General features: G+C 43.3%; 1 protein-coding gene and 1 long non-coding RNA gene across 2 annotated transcripts in view; one reads left to right on the top strand and one right to left on the bottom strand.

Annotated features, from left to right (window-relative positions):
• The window catches only part of KDSR (3-ketodihydrosphingosine reductase), a 47,030-nt gene extending 41,204 nt beyond the window's left edge, over positions 1–5,826 (bottom strand). Inside the window, exon 1 of the mRNA XM_073332215.1 lies at positions 5,600–5,826. Coding sequence (XP_073188316.1) covers positions 5,600–5,713 — 114 coding nt within the window. The 5' untranslated portion in view covers positions 5,714–5,826. The remainder of the gene's footprint in view (positions 1–5,599) is intronic.
• A 342-nt stretch (positions 5,827–6,168) lies between these two features.
• Positions 6,169–17,048, top strand: LOC140907070 (uncharacterized). The gene is made up of 3 exons (XR_012157356.1): positions 6,169–6,397; positions 11,459–11,518; positions 15,376–17,048. It is a non-coding gene; the product is annotated as an uncharacterized lncRNA (long non-coding RNA).
• The last annotated feature ends 1,664 nt before the right edge of the window (positions 17,049–18,712 follow it).

Genomic DNA, 18,712 nt, shown 5'->3' with positions numbered 1-18,712 from the left:
CGTGCCACTTCCCACAGTTCCCATTGGGTGGGAACGGCGAACCGTGGCCACTGGGAGCTGAGGGGCTCAGTGTCTCTGAATGCTCCAGGTAAACAAAACATCCTGACCCGCCAGCGGCTTACCCTAACGGGCCGGGAGCCAAAGTTTGCCAACCCCTGAAATATAGAGTCGGCTTATGAAAGGGTCATACAGTTTTTTACTATTTTTACCTATCCATCCTGGGGGGTCGGCTTATAAATGAACGGGCTAATGAACGAGTATATACGGTACATAAGTTTTGATGCTTTCTGAGTGGGGAATGGTAATATAAACAGGATCCCCAGAACCTCCTCCTGATGGCACAGTCATTTAAGGTTTTTTACCTATTGTACCACATAGTAGGTAAACATTGAAATCTAAACTTGTGAAATTTAGATGGCCATTATCAAAGTAAAAATGCCTAAAAACTGAGCTACCTTAGAAAGGTTTGCTGTAAGTTTCAGTAAGTCATCCCAATCAGTAATGTTTTGTGAAAGAGTGTGATTAAATTTATGTTAAAGAAAACTAAAATGGGATTGCTTAAAGTTTGTGGGGCTTTTTCTTTTTAATAAGGCCTTGATGTTTCCCATTTAAGAATTCTGAGCCATCAGAGTAGTTTTTAGGAAAGGTAAATACATTGAGAGCAACATATAGACCTAAGGATGTAGGTGCTATATGTATGAGAACTGGCAACACAAAATTATAAGTGCTTTATAAAATTCACGACACTAAGAACACTCTGGTTATCTGTTCAATGTTATACCCTGGTCAATCAACACAAGTACAGTAATAGGGCAAGATCCTCACCCTTGTTCTAGCCCCTTTATGCTGTGTGAGAGGGCCAGAGATCCATAAAGGGGCCCTAAAAACCCTGCTGGAGAATTTCCCCTGGTACTAGCACTGTGGAAAAAGCTACTAAGTTTGCCTTCAGATGACATTATTGTAAGCCCTAGCACACAGGGGCTTTCCAAGACAGGAGAGGTCTGGGCCACAGTGCTGCAAAGATTCCAGGTAGCACTGTAGCCCACTGCACTGGGGATGTTGCTGTAACTTAGGCAGGTCTCCAGAGCTGTCTAGGTTACGCTGGTGGCCACTGAAATTTGCAGAATAGCCCAGTTTGGAAGAGTGCAAAGGTAGTTCCTAGGCCTGTGAGTTCTATACTGTGCCTCTTACAGGTACAACACAAACTAAGCCCCAGTGCCTGTAGTCCACTTTTATTTAGAGGTCTGACCTCAAGAGATGCACAGCACTCACAACTCCCATAGAACTCTATGTAGTCATAGATGCTCTGGCAAATGTAATTAAACTATAAGCTCTGCATGGCAGGGACCAGGTTTATTTTATGCATTTAAAGCAACATGTGGCTTCTTGACCCTGCCTTCAAGGCCCATCTTTTCCCCCCACCCCCTATTTATCCGCACGTACATTTCCACTATGCCTACCTCACACCTTCTAAAAACTCACTATCTACCATGATACCAACAGGCAATGGACAAGCTGCTTAAGGAGATGAAGACTATTTTTAAATTTGGAAAAAGGATATGACACCTGACCACTTTATTTGTATGTTGTCCCCATTTTCCTCCACGCTCTGATTTATCTTGGAGAATAAGCCTTAGACCGGGGTGGCCAACCTGTGGCTCCGGAGCCACATGTGGCTCTTCAGAAGTTAATATGTGGATCCTTGTATAGGCACCGACTCCAGGGCTGGAGCTACAGGCGCCAACTTTCCATTGTGCTGGGGGGTGCTCACAGCTCAACCCCTGGCTCTGCCACAGGCCCTGCCCCCACTCCACCCCTTCCCATCCCCACCCCTGAGCCTGCCATGCCCTCCCTCCTCCCTTCCCCTCCCCAGCCTCCTGCACACCATGAAACAGCTGATCAGGAGGTGCAGGGAAGGAAGAGGAGGCGCTGTTCAGCAGGGCTGTCGGTGGGTGGGAGGTGCTGGGAGTGGGGGGAGCTGCTAGGGGGTGCTGCTCATGTATTACTGTGGCTCTTTGGCAATATACATTGGTAAATTCTGGCTCCTCCTCAGGCTCAGGTTGGCCACCCCTGCCTTAGACTATAAATTCTTTTGTGTTTATACAACCTGTACCACATTGCAGATGCTACTGGAAACAATAAATATGAAGTATCCAGTAAATCTAGGGTTATAAGTGTCATTAAAGACTAATAAATTCAATTTAACAATACAAAATACCAAAGATAGTGTGCATTCCCAGTGAATCATAGAATCATAAAATATCAGGGTTGGAAGGGACCCCAGAAGGTCATCTAGTCCAACCCCCTGCTCGAAGTAGGACCAATTCCCAGTTAAATCATCCCAGCCAGGGCTTTGTCAAGCCTGACCTTAAAAACCTCTAAGGAAGGAGATTCTACCACCTCCCTAGGTAACGCATTCCAGTGTTTCACCACCCTCTTAGTGAAAAAGTTTTTCCTAATATCCAATCTAAACCTCCCCCACTGCAACTTGAGACCATTACTCCTCGTTCTGTCATCTGCTACCATTGAGAACAGTCTAGAGCCATCCTCTTTGGAACCCCCTTTCAGGTAGTTGAAAGCAGCTATCAAATCCCCCCTCATTCTTCTCTTCTGCAAGCTAAACAATCCCAGCTCCCTCAGCCTCTCCTCATAACTCATGTGTTCCAGTCCCCTAATCATTTTTGTTGCCCTTCGCTGGACTCTCTCCAATTTATCCACATCCTTCTTGAAGTGTGGGGCCCAAAACTGGACACAGTACTCCAGATGAGGCCTCACCAATGTCGAATAGAGGGGAACGATCACGTCCCTCGATCTGCTCGCTATGCCCCTACTTATACATCCCAAAATGCCATTGGCCTTCTTGGCAACAAGGGCACACTGCTGACTCATATCCAGCTTCTCGTCCACTGTCACCCCCAGGTCCCTTTCCGCAGAACTGCTGCCTAGCCATTCGGTCCCTAGTCTGTAGCTGTGCATTGGGTTCTTCCGTCCTAAGTGCAGGACCCTGCACTTATCCTTATTGAACCTCATCAGATTTCTTTTGGCCCAATCCTCCAATTTGTCTAGGTCCTTCTGTATCCTATCCCTCCCCTCCAGCGTATCTACCACTCCTCCCAGTTTAGTACCATCCGCAAATTTGCTGAGAGTGCAATCCACACCATCCTCCAGATCATTTATGAAGATATTGAACAAAACCGGCCCCAGGACCGACCCCTGGGGCACTCCACTTGACACCGGCTGCCAACTAGAACCAGATGCATGTCTTTTGCCAGCTGAGATAAGCAATGGTTCCCCAGAGACACACACAAAGAGCACCTCTCACATTGCTTAGACATCCCCAGTGCCTATCTTAAACATGTATATTGAATAGGGCACTGACAGTGGCTCCATAGTTAAGAACTACCTCTAGATAGGACCTCAGCTACTACAGTGAGGACAAAAATATAAATCTCCTGGGGTTAGAAATGTGATGTCCCTTCCTCTCCAGTTAAACTAAATTATGTCTGAATGTTGGTGAACATTGCAATCAGTTATCACCATCACCACCACTTTGTTGTACCATGGGAGTGCTTTTTAAACTGATCCTCCAATCCCACTTAATCCAGGGGGAGAGGCTGACACAAACTTCTTTTGCTAGGTCTTCCTATGGGGGGAGGGGCTGAAGTAGGGGTCAAGGAAGCTCACTGCTTACACAGCAAACAATATACACACATACCCCACACTATGTGCGCACGTTATACCCACACATTATGTGCATGTATATATGCATGTGGATATATATATAGATGTAAGCAGTGTCAGGATGAGCTCCACCCTGACATCTGGTGGTGAGGTGTGGTAAGTTGTGGAAAAGAACTTCAGGGGCCGATCTCATTTGCATAGGCACACCCACCCTGCCTAGAATGAGGCCATAGCTGCCCAAATGGTCACTTTGGCTGCTGTGGGATCCCCAGTGTCTCTGTTATTGGGGCAGGAAGAATAAATTGTTGTTAGGCTGATTATGGGAACTGTGCTTGGAACTGTACTTGGCCTTTTGTTATGATGGAGGGATTCACCAACAACTAAATAGCACTCGTTAGGCAAGGGTCATGGGTTTTAAAACTCTGCGAAGGGAGAGACGCTGGGGACAAGTATTAATACTTGGTGGCATGGGCCCCTTGGTGAGGGCCTTACATGCTAATTGCACTTCCTCCTCTCTCCACTGTGGAATATCAGAGCCATTAGGAGTCTAGTTACAGGCTGCTGAGCTCACTTTGGGCTAACAGTGCACCAGCACTGAGGCTCCCCTACTACAAGCTGAAGTCACCAAAGAGCTGAAATCACTGAGCGTTGTGTTAAGTAGTGGGGGAGCCTGAAGATACATTGTGGAGCAGTTTGCGGGACGGCTGGAGTGCCTTGTGGACAGGCTGGTGGAGCAATTCGTAGGACAGCGGGAGCTGCTTGTGGGCCGCGGAGCTGAGCGAAGGAGTTTGTAGGGCGGCGAGCGGAGGCCTATGGAGCTGTGGGGCGGTCAGCTTCAGATCATGTAAGGTGCCTCTTACCCCCATCCCATCTCCACCCAGGTTGGGAGTTAAAGCTCCACAGATAAACTTTCGAACTCTGGGGCTGCCCTGACCAGGGACAGAGACTTTTGGGTCATTGGACTTTTGGGACTTTGGGTGATTTGGGGTTGCTGGACTCAAGAACCAAAGGGAAAAGGGCATGCCTCAATTTGCTTGGGGTGGGTTTTTTGCTCATGGGTTGTGTTATGAATCCTATTGGTGGTGTTTCCCCAACATAATGCCACATTGTTTCTCTCTGTTATTAAAAGGCTTTTTGCTACACTCAGACATGTGCTTGTGAGAGGGGAAGTATTGCCTCTTGGAGGCGCCCAGCGGGGGTGGTATATATTTGTCCCAGGTCACTGGGTGGGGGCTCCAGCCGGTTTGCATTGTGTTATTGGAATGGATCCCCTAGATATTGAACCCGGCCCTTGTTGCTGCCAACTCTGACGGGCAGAAGGGTTACACAGATAGATACACACACACACAAACGTATTTATACACACACCTATATACATTTCACCGCCCCCACACTATATGCATATGGAGATATATATATATACACACACACACACACATTTTTATACACCCCCCAATCCATATACTGTGTGTATATATACACACACATGCATGCACCCTATGTATATACACCCCCCAATCCATATACTGTGTGTATATATACACACACAGGCATGCACCCTATGTATATACACCCCCCACTACACACCCACGCTGCGTATAGACACAGGGACACAAGCGCACTACATTCCCACCTCACGCACAGATGCGTCCACACGCATACCCCCCCCTCCCACCCGCTGTCTACAGGAGGTGCATACAGACAGACCGACAGACACACATACCCCGCGATGTCCCGGCAGGGTCCCCACCTCGAGTCACCCGCAGCCCCCCCCACCAAGAAACCAAGGCAAGGCGGCATCTTCGCCCCGACACCAGCCTGGCCCCGGGGGCCGCCCACCCCGCAGGGCGATGGGGCCGGAGGCGGGTGAGGAGGGCGAAGGAGGCCGGGGCGGCGGCGGCGGCGCCCCCACACTCACCACGACGTGGGCGCCGGGCAGCTTGAGGGGCTTGGGGCTGATGAGCGGCGACACCATGTAGAGCAGCAGCACGAAGGCCACGACGCAGGCGGCCGCCAGCAGCAGCAGCAGCATGGCTCGGGGCGGGCGGGGCCGCGGCCGGCAGCACCAAGGGCCAGCTCGCTCCGCGGCGACGGCCGCTCTGCGCCGCCCGAGCCCCGGCCCGAGGGTACCGCTCTGTCACGGGAGGCGGGAGGGGGAGGGAAAGGGCGGACAGCGGCTACGCTCCGTGATTGGCCCGCGGGACGGGCGAGCTGCGAGGGGATTGGCTAGCCGGGCGGGTCGGAGTTCTGTGAGGCTCGATGCTGCCCGCGGATTGGCCACCGTGGCGTCAGGCGCGCGGGGATTGGTCTCCCGTGGGTACGTCCCGGGACGCAGTTCGGTCGAGGCAAGGCGGCGGTTGGGGGGGTTGCGCGAGCGCCCCCTGGTGGCTAGCGGGGAGTTTGCTCCTGGCCGGGCCTTGACGCGGGCCTGGCCCTGGCCCTCGGGGTAGGGAGTCAATCGGTAGGAACGCGCGAGCTGTGAACGGGCCGCCGCTGCGGGGGCGCTGGGGGGGGGGGGCAGGCCGGGTTCGTGCCCGCGGATTGCACGGGGCGGAAGCGCAGAGCCTCCAGCCTGCTCCCCGTGGTGGGAGGTTTGGCCTCCCTGGCAGGAAATTTGGGCACCGCCGGGCTCTGATTTGCAGAGGTGGACCTCGGCTGGTGGTGCCGCTGCTCGGCGGGGCTGACCCTCAGGGGGGCCCAGGCTTTTGAGCAGCTGGTGAGTAGCTAAGAAAGATTTGATGCTCAGATACATTGGTTAGTCTCTAAGGTGCCACAAGTACTCCTTTTCTTTTTGCGGATACAGACTAACACGGCTGCTCCTCTGAAACCTAAGAAAGAACTGTGGGCTCAGCGAGCTAATAGTCCTGGATACGGAGCGCGAGCAAATTGTTTGCAGGATGGAATCCGAAGAGAGTCGTAGGGCAATTAAAAACACAAAACTGCTCTGGGCAATCGGAATTAAACAACTCCTCCACTTTAACCAAATAATGTATTTGCTATAGGCATATAGGCCCCTGAGTTTTCTCAGCTTAGGATATAATTATCTCCTGAATGAGAAACACCCACAGATTATATTATTAATAATAGTGTTATACAGCATCTTAAAATTGCACACAGCTATTTACAAACTAAACAAAACAAGGTCCCAGCCAAAAGAGACTAACCAAGACAGAAAAAAAGAAGGGTGTGCAAATAATACTACAAGGAGATTAGAGAGTGGGAGGAAACTGGAGCTGAGATGTAGGCAGAGATCATGCACAGTTTTGAAGGTGAGGGCAAGGAGCCTGAATTTGATGCAGTGAAAGGTGGGAAGGCAGTGATGAGATTTGTAGAACCCTGTAAATCCGCAGATGCAGATATCCACGGACCATTTTTGCGGTTTGCGGATCGGATGAGGATACAAATTTTGTATCTGTGAAGGGCTCTAGAGATTTGGGAAGGAGTTGGCATGGAGCGAGAAAAGAAGCGAGATGATTTCAGTTTAAATGTTTTGAATAGAAATATGAGGAAGCAAGAGAGGAAGAATTCTATTAGTTGAGAAACTACCACCATGACGGCAAGTGTTTTATCAGAAGGAATGGAAAGAAAATAATGTTCGATATAAATCTAGAAGACCTTACAAGACTCAGAGAGAATATGGGAGAAAGAGACACCAGCCAAAAGATGTGTCTGATCTTATCAAACCAAAGATGACATAGGGGCCCCTTCGGTATCTGTATTCAGGACAGGAAATAGTCTGGAAACCACATGGATGAAACTGATGATTTCATACTGCAGGACAGAAATCCATTCTCTTATTCTTGGACAGTATCTAACATGGTCAACCTAAAGATACTGCTGTTCTGTCTGAGGGAGGTACAGTAGAACCTCAGAGTTATGAACACGAGAGTTATGAACTGACCAGTCGACCGCACGCCTCAATTGGAACTGGAAGTACGCAGTCAGGCAGCAGCGGAGACAGGGGGGAAAAAGAGCAAATACAGTACTGTGTTAAACAAAAACTACTACAAAAATAAAGGGAAAACAGCATTTTTCTTTTGCATAGTAAAGTTTCAAAGCTATATTAAGTCAATGTTCAGTTGTAAACTTTTGAAAGAACAACTATAATGTTTTGTTCAGAGTTACGAACAACCTCCATTCCTGAGGTGTTTGTAACTCTGAGGTTCTACTGTAGTGGGAGTCCAAGGAAACAAACTAAAATGACTTATATCTTTCCTGGAGGGATGCCACCAGAGAGTAGTGATGAGTACTACTATTAAACCCCTCAGTTGTCTGAGGCTGAATTCTGTCCATATATCTATTCAGTATTTATATGTAGCCACCATTGCTATGACTACACTGCAATTAAAAACCCAGTAACTCAGGCTGATGATGCTTGGGCTAATGGGTTGTTTAACTGTGGTATAGCCATTTGGTCTGGGCTGGCCTGGTACCTGGGTTCTAGGACCCTGCGAGGTGGGAGGGTCCCAGTGCTTGAGAGACCTTCACTTATATGCTTTGTAATGTTTGGTGTGCATTTAAGAAACTGCATAAAATTAATTATTAGTAATATGGTAATTTGAGGGTGTAGTTGATGAGATAATCATCATCCCTGGGCTGAAGAAGCTGAAAGGTATGGGTCTATAGCAAATAAACTCCAAGGCCAAAGGTCATACATACATAATACCATGTAGATTCAAATGACCAAATTACAGCAGCTGTGGCAACCATAATTGTATATGTCCCTAATTTTGTGCATTTAAAATCTCAACCAAAATCTAGCAATAACAAGTTATGTTACAAGTTGAAGAATATGGTAACAGGTGAGTTATTGGTAATGACCAAAGGCATCTGGCAATTTTAGTATCAAAGTAATAGGATAGGGTAGCATATAGGTGATGCCACACTCAAAATGGCTGCCACAAAAAGTGTCCTTTTTATGTCTTTCTTGGTGAGAAAATATTCCCAAAACAATGTTCCCTCTAATTTTTAACAGGCCGTGTGCCCAAAAAATTTCTTCTGTGCTGCCTCTGAAGCAAAATAAATAAATAAAATAAAGCCGAAGCTGGAGTGCGCGTGGTGTTTCGCCGTATGTGCGGGGTTTAAGATCTGTGTGCACGTGCACAGCTTGGAACAGTGTCCCAAAATACAACCAGTACCTGTGAGAATATCTGTCCAATTTCAGATGCCTCCAGGTGAAGGAAAAGATCACTAAAAGTACAGGCAGGCAGGCTGAAGACTCTAGAAACAGTGCTAGTGTCTCTGCCTATATCCCACTCCTCAATATGGTGCTGACCAGCAAATTAGAATAAACAGGGACCAGATAACTGGAGCAATAGCTCCGCTTCCCCTCCAGTGAGCACCATTGTGGTGAAAGTCCTTGGTGTGGCCTGGATCTAGCCAAGTCCCACTGTGGACAAGAAAACAAGAAATGACATCAGGTACTGTTGCCTTCTGGCCGGTTTTTATACTGCCTTGCTGCTGGTTAAAAGATGTGCACATATTGTGGGTTGGTTTTTGTAAAATGGTTCTCTAAAACAGTCTAGCAATTGGCTATAGTCTGCACTAGGACCTTTTTTATTGGTAGGACGGGAGTGGCCATTTTTTCTGGGCCTTAGAGGTGGCCTGCAGCTGCTACAGAGTAATTTCTTGTTCTATTTTTCCAAAAGACTAAGGCCGAGATCCTCAAAGGTATTGAGACACCTAATCCCACTGATTTCAGTAGGAGTTAGATGCCTCAATACCTTTGAGGATCTAGGATTAAGAACTTCCTTCTGCCCTCCAAACACCCTCTCTGTTGTAATGTAATGGCTAGGATGTGACACACAGGAGAGCTGATATGAGACTGATGTTTGTTTCCTGGCTCCAGTCACTTGAAATGTGTCAAGGCTACATGACATGGGTCCCAGACCCACTTGGGGATTTTGGCTTCCGCTGGAACCAGTCTTGTAACGATGGGAAAAGCTCCAGCCTTCAGATAACTTCCAGCTTGCCCAGCCAGTCTGATTCTCTGCCTTTTCTGCTCCTTCACCTCCTAGGGAAGAACAGTCAGTCAGGGCTGCTGCAGGAGGTAAGCAGATATCATATGACCCAGAAACAACCAGCACAGATTAATGCAGACAATTAATAAAATACAGAGCTAGACACATCTGGGATAGAGGTCAAGGCAGAATTATCAATCCTAATGGTCCAAAAATCATATGGCAGGCATCCAAAAAGCATACAATCGGCTTAAAAATCACAAGATTAAAAAAGAAAATGATAATAAATGTTGGGTTCTTTTTATTTTCCTTCTTGTCTATGATCCTTTATATCTAGAAGCTTTTCTTCACAACCACGAGGGCTAGAAACTTCTTCCCCGGGTTTTATTTAGGCATCTTCTGTCCCTTCCACTTCACTGACAGTCAGGGATGGCTATGACATGACTTTGGTATTATCGTGGCAGGATGCTAACAGTTTGTTTTCCAAAAGTGAACATTGTGTTCCACTTCTGATGGGATGTATGCTGGGGTGGGGGAGACAGTTAACGTGAGAAGATACTGGTCAGCATGATAGGCAGTGGTTGCGTCACATGCCAAGTTTCCTGACATATAGCTACTTTTGAAACTACTTTAGGGCTAATTGTATTTGATTTAAGAAACCTGATTGATGTTGAAACCAAGGTTTTTATTCTTTGAGCCATACGTTTCTGAACTGGAGATCCTAGTAAATCATTGTGATGTTTGTTGCGATATGCCAGCAATGTTAAATGTGCATCCCTGAATCCTCTAGGGCTTGCCTTATTTACTACACCTAGTTCTTTGCTGTTAGCACTGGATCGTCTACCAACTCATAGGAAGGGCTTGGCATATTTTGAACAAATTTGTCAAAAGGAATTCCCAAAATGAAAATGAGTCACTTATGAATGGTGGAACATTATTATCTGTTACTAACTCATCTGGAATCCCACAGTGAGCAAACTGTGATCTAAGAGCTCAATAATAATAATAAAAACAATAGAAGTCTACAAATAAGAGGTAATCTTATCCCTCTAACTCAGATAGACATAAACCAAAGTTGGACCAAGGTGATCTGGAATCCCAGTTGGTTTGTGTGTTTCTTCTGCATTCTGTTTCCTGTATTTATTGCAGATTTTACACTTGGTTGCCTTGTCTTCAATAGCAACCTTAGAGCCTGGCCATAATAGGACAACTTGCATTCTCCTCTTACACTTCTCAATACCCACAGGGGCACAGGGGATTATGTTTAGCATTTCCAATCTCATGCTCATCCTTGGTACAGAATCCCATCCAATGGAGAAATTTAATCTCTATAGTTCCAGTATGTTTTTGTGCTTCAAGTTGAAGGTGCCTGGGCTTCTTTTGCTGGCCATCCATATAGAATTACTTTCTCAAGCTATTGTGAAGTTGGGTCATTATGGGCATCTCATTTGAGCTTGTCACATTTTGTTTCAGAAATGGGTATTATTGAATTATATTTATTTCAGCCTGTTCCTCCATCTCTGTTCGTTGCTTTTTTTACAGGTGATCTTGAAAGCATATCTACTATAAGAATCTCTATGTCAGGCTTGTATTTCACATTTAATAAGTACTTTTACAATTTCCTATTTGTTTTCTTAAATCAAGTGGGAAATTTTACACAATGGTTTCTGTAATTTGACTTCCAGTGGTTTATGGTCTTTTTTTTCTACCATGATCAATTTCTGTCAGTAAACGTATTCATTAAACTGCACGCATGCAAAGCCAATTGCCAGCATTTCTTTTTCAATCTCAGTACAATTCTGTTGTGTTTTAATCAGGACTTTGGACACATTTGGCTCATGAAGATCATCTTGAAGAATGACAGCTGCCAACCCCTTGTGAGTTTGCATCAGCCGAGATTGAGTTATCAGTTATTATATGTATTCCACTTATTATATCCTGCTTACGCTCCCACTGGAATGTATTATACATTTCCAGTGCCTTTAGGCCTGCCCCAAATAGCCATATGGAGGATTTCACTCTCTCCAATTTCTCCATTGTCTTTGCAATTGCTTGCAGGGATTTTGGAAGCACTAAAACCACCTGCTCCAATTCTCTGCCAGGTTTTTTTCCAGACTAAAATATTCAGCTGACTTAATTTGATCAATTTTTGGCAAAGGTTACATTTGCTTTTGCCATCATGAAATAAGGATGTGAAACAGAGCAGTGCTGGCAAGAGAATTATGTTTATTTCCTTGCTCTAATTACATGACATAGGCACGGGATACCAAAGGTTATGCGTCAGGAGTCAGAATCTGCTAATGAGCAGCTGCTGTTACCCTATCATAGTAGGAATTGCTTAAGAGGCTCTCCTGTACCTAGATCAGTCATCCTCCTCCTAGCTAGGCCATGGACAAAAAGCAACAGTAGGAAGTAGGACTGTCAAGCGATTAAAAAAAATATATTGTGCGATTAATCACACTGTTAAATAATAATAGAATACCATTTATTTAAATATTTTTGGATGTTTTCTACATTTTCAGATATATTGATTTTCAATTACAATACAGAATACGAAGTGTACAGTGCTCACTTTATATTTATTTTTTATTCCAAATATTTGCACTGTAAAAAACAAAAGAAATAGTATTTTTCAATTCATCCAATACATATACTGTAGCGCAATCTCTTTATCATGAAAGTTGAACTTACAAATGTAGAATTATATAAAAATAAAACTGCATTCAAAAACAAATGAGTGTAAAACTTCAGAGCCTACAAATCCACTCAGTCCTACTTCTTGTTCAGCTAGTCGCTAATACAAACAAGTTTGTTTACATTTTCAGAAGATATTGCTGCCCGCTTCTTGTTTACAATGTCACCTGAATGTGAGAACAGGCGTTTGGATGGCATTGTTGTAGCTGGCATCACAAGATATTTACGTGCCAGATGCGCTAATCATTTGTATGTCCCTTTATCTTCGACCACCTGTCATAAATATAAAGGGAAGGGTAAGCCCCTTTGAAATCCCTCCTGGCCAGGGGAAAGCTCCTCTCACCTGTAAAGTGTTAAGAAGCTAAAGGTAACCTCGCTGGCACCTGACCAAAATGACCAATGAGGAGACAAGATACTTTCAAAAGCTGGGAGGAGGGAGAGAAACAAAGGGTCTGTGTGTCTGTCTATATTCTGTCTTTGCCAGGGATAGACCAGGAATGGAGTCTTAGAACTTTTAGTAAGTAATCTAGCTAGGTATGTGTTAGATTATGATTTCTTTAAATGGCTGAGAAAAGAATTGTGCTGAATAGAATAACTATTTCTGTCTGTGTATCTTTTTTGTAACTTAAGGTTTTGCCTAGAGGGGTTCTCTATGTTTTTGAATCTAATTACCCTGTAAGATATCTACCATCCTGATTTTACAGGGGGGATTTCTTTATTTCTATTTACTTCTATTTTTATTAAAAGTCTTCTTGTAAGAAAACTGAATGCTTTTTCATTGTTCTCAGATCCAACGGTTTGGGTCTGTGGTCACCTATGCAAATTGGTGAGGCTTTTTATCCAACATTTCCCAGGAAAAGGGGGGTGCAAGTGTTGGGAGGATTGTTCATTGTTCTTAAGATCCAAGGGTCTGGGTCTGTAGTCACCTAGGCAAATTGGTGAGGCTTTTTACCAAACCTTGTCCAGGAAGTGGGGTGCAGGGTTTTGGGAAGTATTTTGGGGGGAAAGACGCGTCCAAACAGCTCTTCCCCAGTAACCAGTATTAGTTTGGTAGTGGTAGCGGCCAGTCCAAGGACAACGGGTGGAATATTTTGTACCTTGGGGAAGTTTTGACCTAAGCTGGTAAAGATAAGCTTAGGAGGTTTTTAATGCAGGTCCCCACATCTGTACCCTAGAGTTCAGAGTGGGGGAGGAACCTTGACACCACCATTCCAGATGACATGCGTCCATGCTGATGACGGGTTCTGATCAATAACGATCCAAAGCAGCGCGGACCAATGCATGTTCATTTTTATAATCTGAGTCAGATGCCACCAATAGAAGGTTGATTTCCTTTTTGGTGGTTCGGGTTCTGTAGTTTCTGCATCAGAATGTTGCTCTTTTAAGACTTCTGAAAGCATGCTCCACACCTTGTCCTTCTCAGATTTTGGAAGGCACTTAAGATTCTTAAACCTTGGGTCGAGTGCTGTAGCTATCTTTAGAAATCTGATATTGGAATTGTCAAAGTCAGATTCAGGACTCACATAATTTGTCAGACCACTCTGTTTATTAGCAAAGCGCTTTGCCAATGCACCCAGATGTGAGCCCCTCTCTGAGGCTAAAGATAACTTATTTCTACAGCTAAGCCAAAGCCAATTTAACATAAGAGACAAAAGGAAGCAGAAACTGACAAATATACATACATATCTTATTTGCATACTAACGTTTACCAATCTCCTAGCTCAGTAGAAGCTCTAAGTTAATCAGTTTGAGGACCCATTGTCTCACACGCCTTAATGTTTCTCTTCCTGACAACTATATTTCAACAAACCCTTCAAGTAGCATTTCTTTAATGAATTATAATTTCAATATAATTCATTCTTAATTCATTCTACTTTCACAGAATCTTCTTAGTATTTTGTCAAATCTGCAGTGAAAGTGTTCTTAAATCAAACAACATATGTTGGGTCGTCATCCGAGAATACTATAACACAAAATATATGGCAGCATGCAGGTAAAACCATGGAGCAGGATACAGTTCTCCTCCAAGGAGTTCAGTCACAAATTCAATTAATGTGTTTTTTTTTAAACAAGCATCATTTGCATGGAAGCATGTTCTCTGGAATGGTGGTCAAAGCATGAAGAGACATGAATGTTTAGCATATCTGGCAAGTAAATACCTTGCAATGCCAGCTACAAAAGTCCCATGCGAACATCTGTTCTCACTTTCTGGTGATATTGTAAATAAGAAGAGGGCAACATTATCTCCCATAAATGTAAACAAACTTGTTTGTCTTAGCGATTGGCTGAACAAGAAGTAGGACTGAGTAGACTTATAGCCTGTAAAGTTTTACATTGTTTGGTTATTGAGTGCAGTTATGTAACAAAAAAAAAATCTACATTTGTAAGTTTCACTTTCACGATAAAGAGATTGCACTACAGTACTTGTATAAAGTGAATTGAAAAATACTATTTCTTTTGTTTGTCATTTCTACAGTGCAAATATTTGTAATCAAAAGTAATATAAAGTGAGCACTGTACACTTTGTATTCTGTGTTATAATTGAAATCAATATATTTGAAAATGTAGAAAAACATCCAAAAATAGTTGTTAAATGTCAATTGGTATTCTATTGTTTAACAGTGTGATTAAAACTGTGATTAATCACAATTAATTTTTTTAATCGTGATTAATTTTTTTGAGTTAATCACATGAGTTAAGGTGATTAATTGACAGCCCTAGTAGGAAGCAAGGTGATCTCCACTACAATTCCCGCCCACTCCAGCACTGTCTGGTATCCTGTACAGCAGGGGAGCTACTCACAATTATTTTTACCCTTCTGCCGCTACCCTGCAACAACAGGAGCTACTAGCAACCTAATTGCACAGGAGGAAGTAGAAATAAACATAATCATCATCTATTTACTGCTGTAAACAAGGGAAGGGGAACAGATTTCAGATTTGTGTTTGCCCTGTAGCTCTGGAGGAAAAAAGGAGTTAAAGAGACAGACCCCCCATTGTTTTCTTCCTTCCACTCTCATGTATACAACTTCCTTCAACAGAAAAGATGGAAGAATGGAAGAATAAATAACTAAAGAAAAAAGAAGATACCATCTGCTTTGAAATAAGAATAAAGCAACACAAAGATAATCTCTTTTCTTTTTTCCTCTTTAAAATATAAAGAAAGGTAAGGAGACAGAAAAAACAAGGGGAAAAGAGAAAGAAAGGGGGTTAGAAAAAGAGAAAATAAATGGAAGGAAGAGAGAAAAGTGAGAAAAGAAGAATGAATTGGGGAAAAGGAAATAGCTTAATTGAAGGAGTGTGAAAGAGGTAGGCAGAGGTTGCTGCTTAAATATCAGCAAGGGGAAAATCTATCCATACCTTTTTTCCCCAAAAGGCAAGAGATCCATCTCCAATATTTATTTTGTTACAGAATGAGCATGCCTTAAACAAAAGAATGTAGAAAGAGATAAGCCTACACCTTCTACAAATACTGACATTAAAGACATTTTTATTGAGCTCATATCTGTGACAGCTGAAATTCAAGCATCAATCAGAGACCTTCCAAATAAAGTGAAAGAGTTAAAAGTCTAAAGAGTCATACTGATGCTATTACAGATTTGGAAGATCTGAAGTGCAAACCTGATGACGTTGAAAATTGCAACGTTTCTTACCTTGTGCACTGCTCTATAAAAGTATTCTTTACTAGTTCCAAGCCCCATAGCAATCTGATTGATGGAGAAGAAGGGACTAAGCTGTTCATCAAAATACCATCTAAGTCCCAACACTATAATAGCTAGCCCCCTGCTAGAAAAACAATAATGACCTTTTAAGGGTCTGTTGCAATATGAAACAACCCTGCCCAGATAAGACCACCTGTTCTGAGCCTGTGGTCTGTGGACACCTTCCATTGATGTGCACACTACGGAAGGGTTGTGTTGCAATATTAGTTACACAGCAAATTGTTTAGTTATGCAACAGGATTCTAAGTGCATATTTTGAGTGGTCCTGAGCTTAGTGTCTTGACTATATAAATACATATAGGTGGGTTATTTATATTAGTATGGGTATATACTGTATATGGTAATGCATATACATTCTTGTAATGAGATTCTTTCAGCACTGTCAATGGGGCACTTTCTCCTGGCACAAGCCTGCTGTTGCAGTGCAGCTATGGGAGTTACAGCTAACGGAGGTGTGAACTAGTTGTTGGCTTCCATGGTGATAGTGGGAAGTTAAGGGGGATCAGGGTTAGGAGTCTATTACGGATTGAAGAGAGATAGGGCTGGTCTACACACCATTTTGCACCAACGCAACAAAAGATATGAACTTAACCAATTTAGTTATTGTGGTTCAAGCTTATGTATAGAGCAGGCCCCAGAGTTATATTTCATTTGTGTCCAAAATGTCTGTTAGTGGCACAAAACGACTGCCTCTAATTAAGCTCAGCAGGAACAAAAAAGAAGATCACAGTATGTGAAAGTTCATATCACACTTTTGCTGTCTTGGCTGAGAAGTGCTTCCTTAACTCTCTGTTTCCCGGATGTCTAATGTTTGAGGTCTTATTTTAAAATCTGACATTCTTGAAAACCAGTTAATCTTAACCTCCCTTAACTAAGGCTGTTGTGTGAGCATTGTATATAACATTGCTACGATATTGCTGTGTTTTCTGTCATTGTATTTGAATATATCTGTATGGATACGTTAAAACTTCTGAAAAATAAAAAAAAAAGCATCTCCTGACTCTAATATGGAGTATGTTTTTGCTTTCAGTAGCTCAGCTGTCATTTTTTCAACAGGTTTCATTATCTTGTATGTACATTTTGGCCAAATGAGCTGCTGCTGTAAATGGGTCAAACTCCACTTAAGTCAACGGAGCTGTGTTCACAGTTGAATGTTCATAGAAGAATATTCCTAGCACTCTGTAACAGAATGTTAATAGGAACCATTAGGAAAAGGATAGATAATAAGACAGAAAATATCATAATGCCACTAGATAAAACGATGGTAAGCCCACACGTTGAATACTGCATGAAGTTCTGATCAGCTCATCCCAAAAAAGATACATTAGAAGTGGAAAAAGTACAGAGAAGGACAACAAAAACAATAAGGGTATATAGAACAGCTTCCATATGAGGAGCAATTAAAAAGACTGGGACTGCTCAGCTTAGTAAAGAGACAACTAAGGGGAGATATTATAGCGGTCTGTAAATGACTGGAGTGGAGAAAGTGAAGAGGGAAATGTTACTTACTCCTTCACAGAACACAAGAACCAGGAGTCACCTAATGAAGTTAATAGGCGGCATAAAACAAACAGAAGGAAGTACTTCTTCATACTATGAACAGTCAAGCTGTGGGACTCATTGCCAGTGGATGCTCTGAAGGCCAAAAGTATAATCAGGTTCAAAAAAGAATTAGATACGTTCATGAAGAATAGGCCCATCAATGACTACTAGCCAAGATGGTCAGGGAAACAATCCCATGCTCTGGGTATCCCTAAACCTCTGACTGCCAGATGCCAGGACTGGATGAGAGGGGATGAATCACTTGATAGTGGCCCTATTCTGTTCATTCCTTCTGAAGCATCTGGCTCTGGCCACTGTTGGCCAGGATACAGGACTATATGGACAATTGGTCTGACCCAGTATGGCCATTCTTATGAATATTTGGTACCGATTTTCACCTGTTTAATTTTTGTAATAAACACCAATAAATTCCTGGGAGATATAAATAAAATAAACCCCCAAAACAATGGGCCTTGATGACAATCTATTAAGAGATGCTCCACTCTTCCACTTGACAGATTTCAGAGTAGTAGCCATGTTAGTCTGTATCCACAAAAATAAAAGGAGTACTTGTGGCACCTTAGAGACTAACAAATTTATTTGAGCATAAGCTTTCGTGAGCTACAGCTCACTTCATCGGATGCATGCAGTGGAAAATACAGTGGGGAGATTTTATATACACAGAGAACATGAAACAATGGGTGTTACCATACACACTGTAACGAGAGTGATCAGGTAAGGTGAGCTATTAACAGCAGGGGAGAAAAAAAACCTTTTGTAGTGATAATCAAGTTGGGCCATTTCCAGCAGTTGACAAGAACGTTTGAGGAACAGTGCGGGTGTGTGTGAAATAAACATGGGGAAATAGTTTTATTTTGTGTAATGACACATCCACTCCCAGTCTTTATTCAAACCTAAGTTAATAGTGTCCAGTTTGCAAATTAATTCCAATTCAGCAGTCTCTTGTTGGAGTCTGTTTTTGAAGTTTTTTTGTTGAAGAATTGCCACTTTTAGGTCTGTAATCGAGTGACCAGAGAGATTGAAGTGTTCTCCGACTGGTTTATGAATGTTATAATTCTTGACGTCTGATTTGTATCCATTTATTCACGTAGAG

Source organism: Lepidochelys kempii, chromosome 2, assembly GCF_965140265.1.
Source record: "Lepidochelys kempii isolate rLepKem1 chromosome 2, rLepKem1.hap2, whole genome shotgun sequence".
Lineage (NCBI taxonomy): Eukaryota > Metazoa > Chordata > Testudines > Cheloniidae > Lepidochelys > Lepidochelys kempii.
The sequence above is the reverse complement of the archived record's forward strand: the minus strand, read 5'-3'. Positions and strand labels throughout refer to the sequence as shown.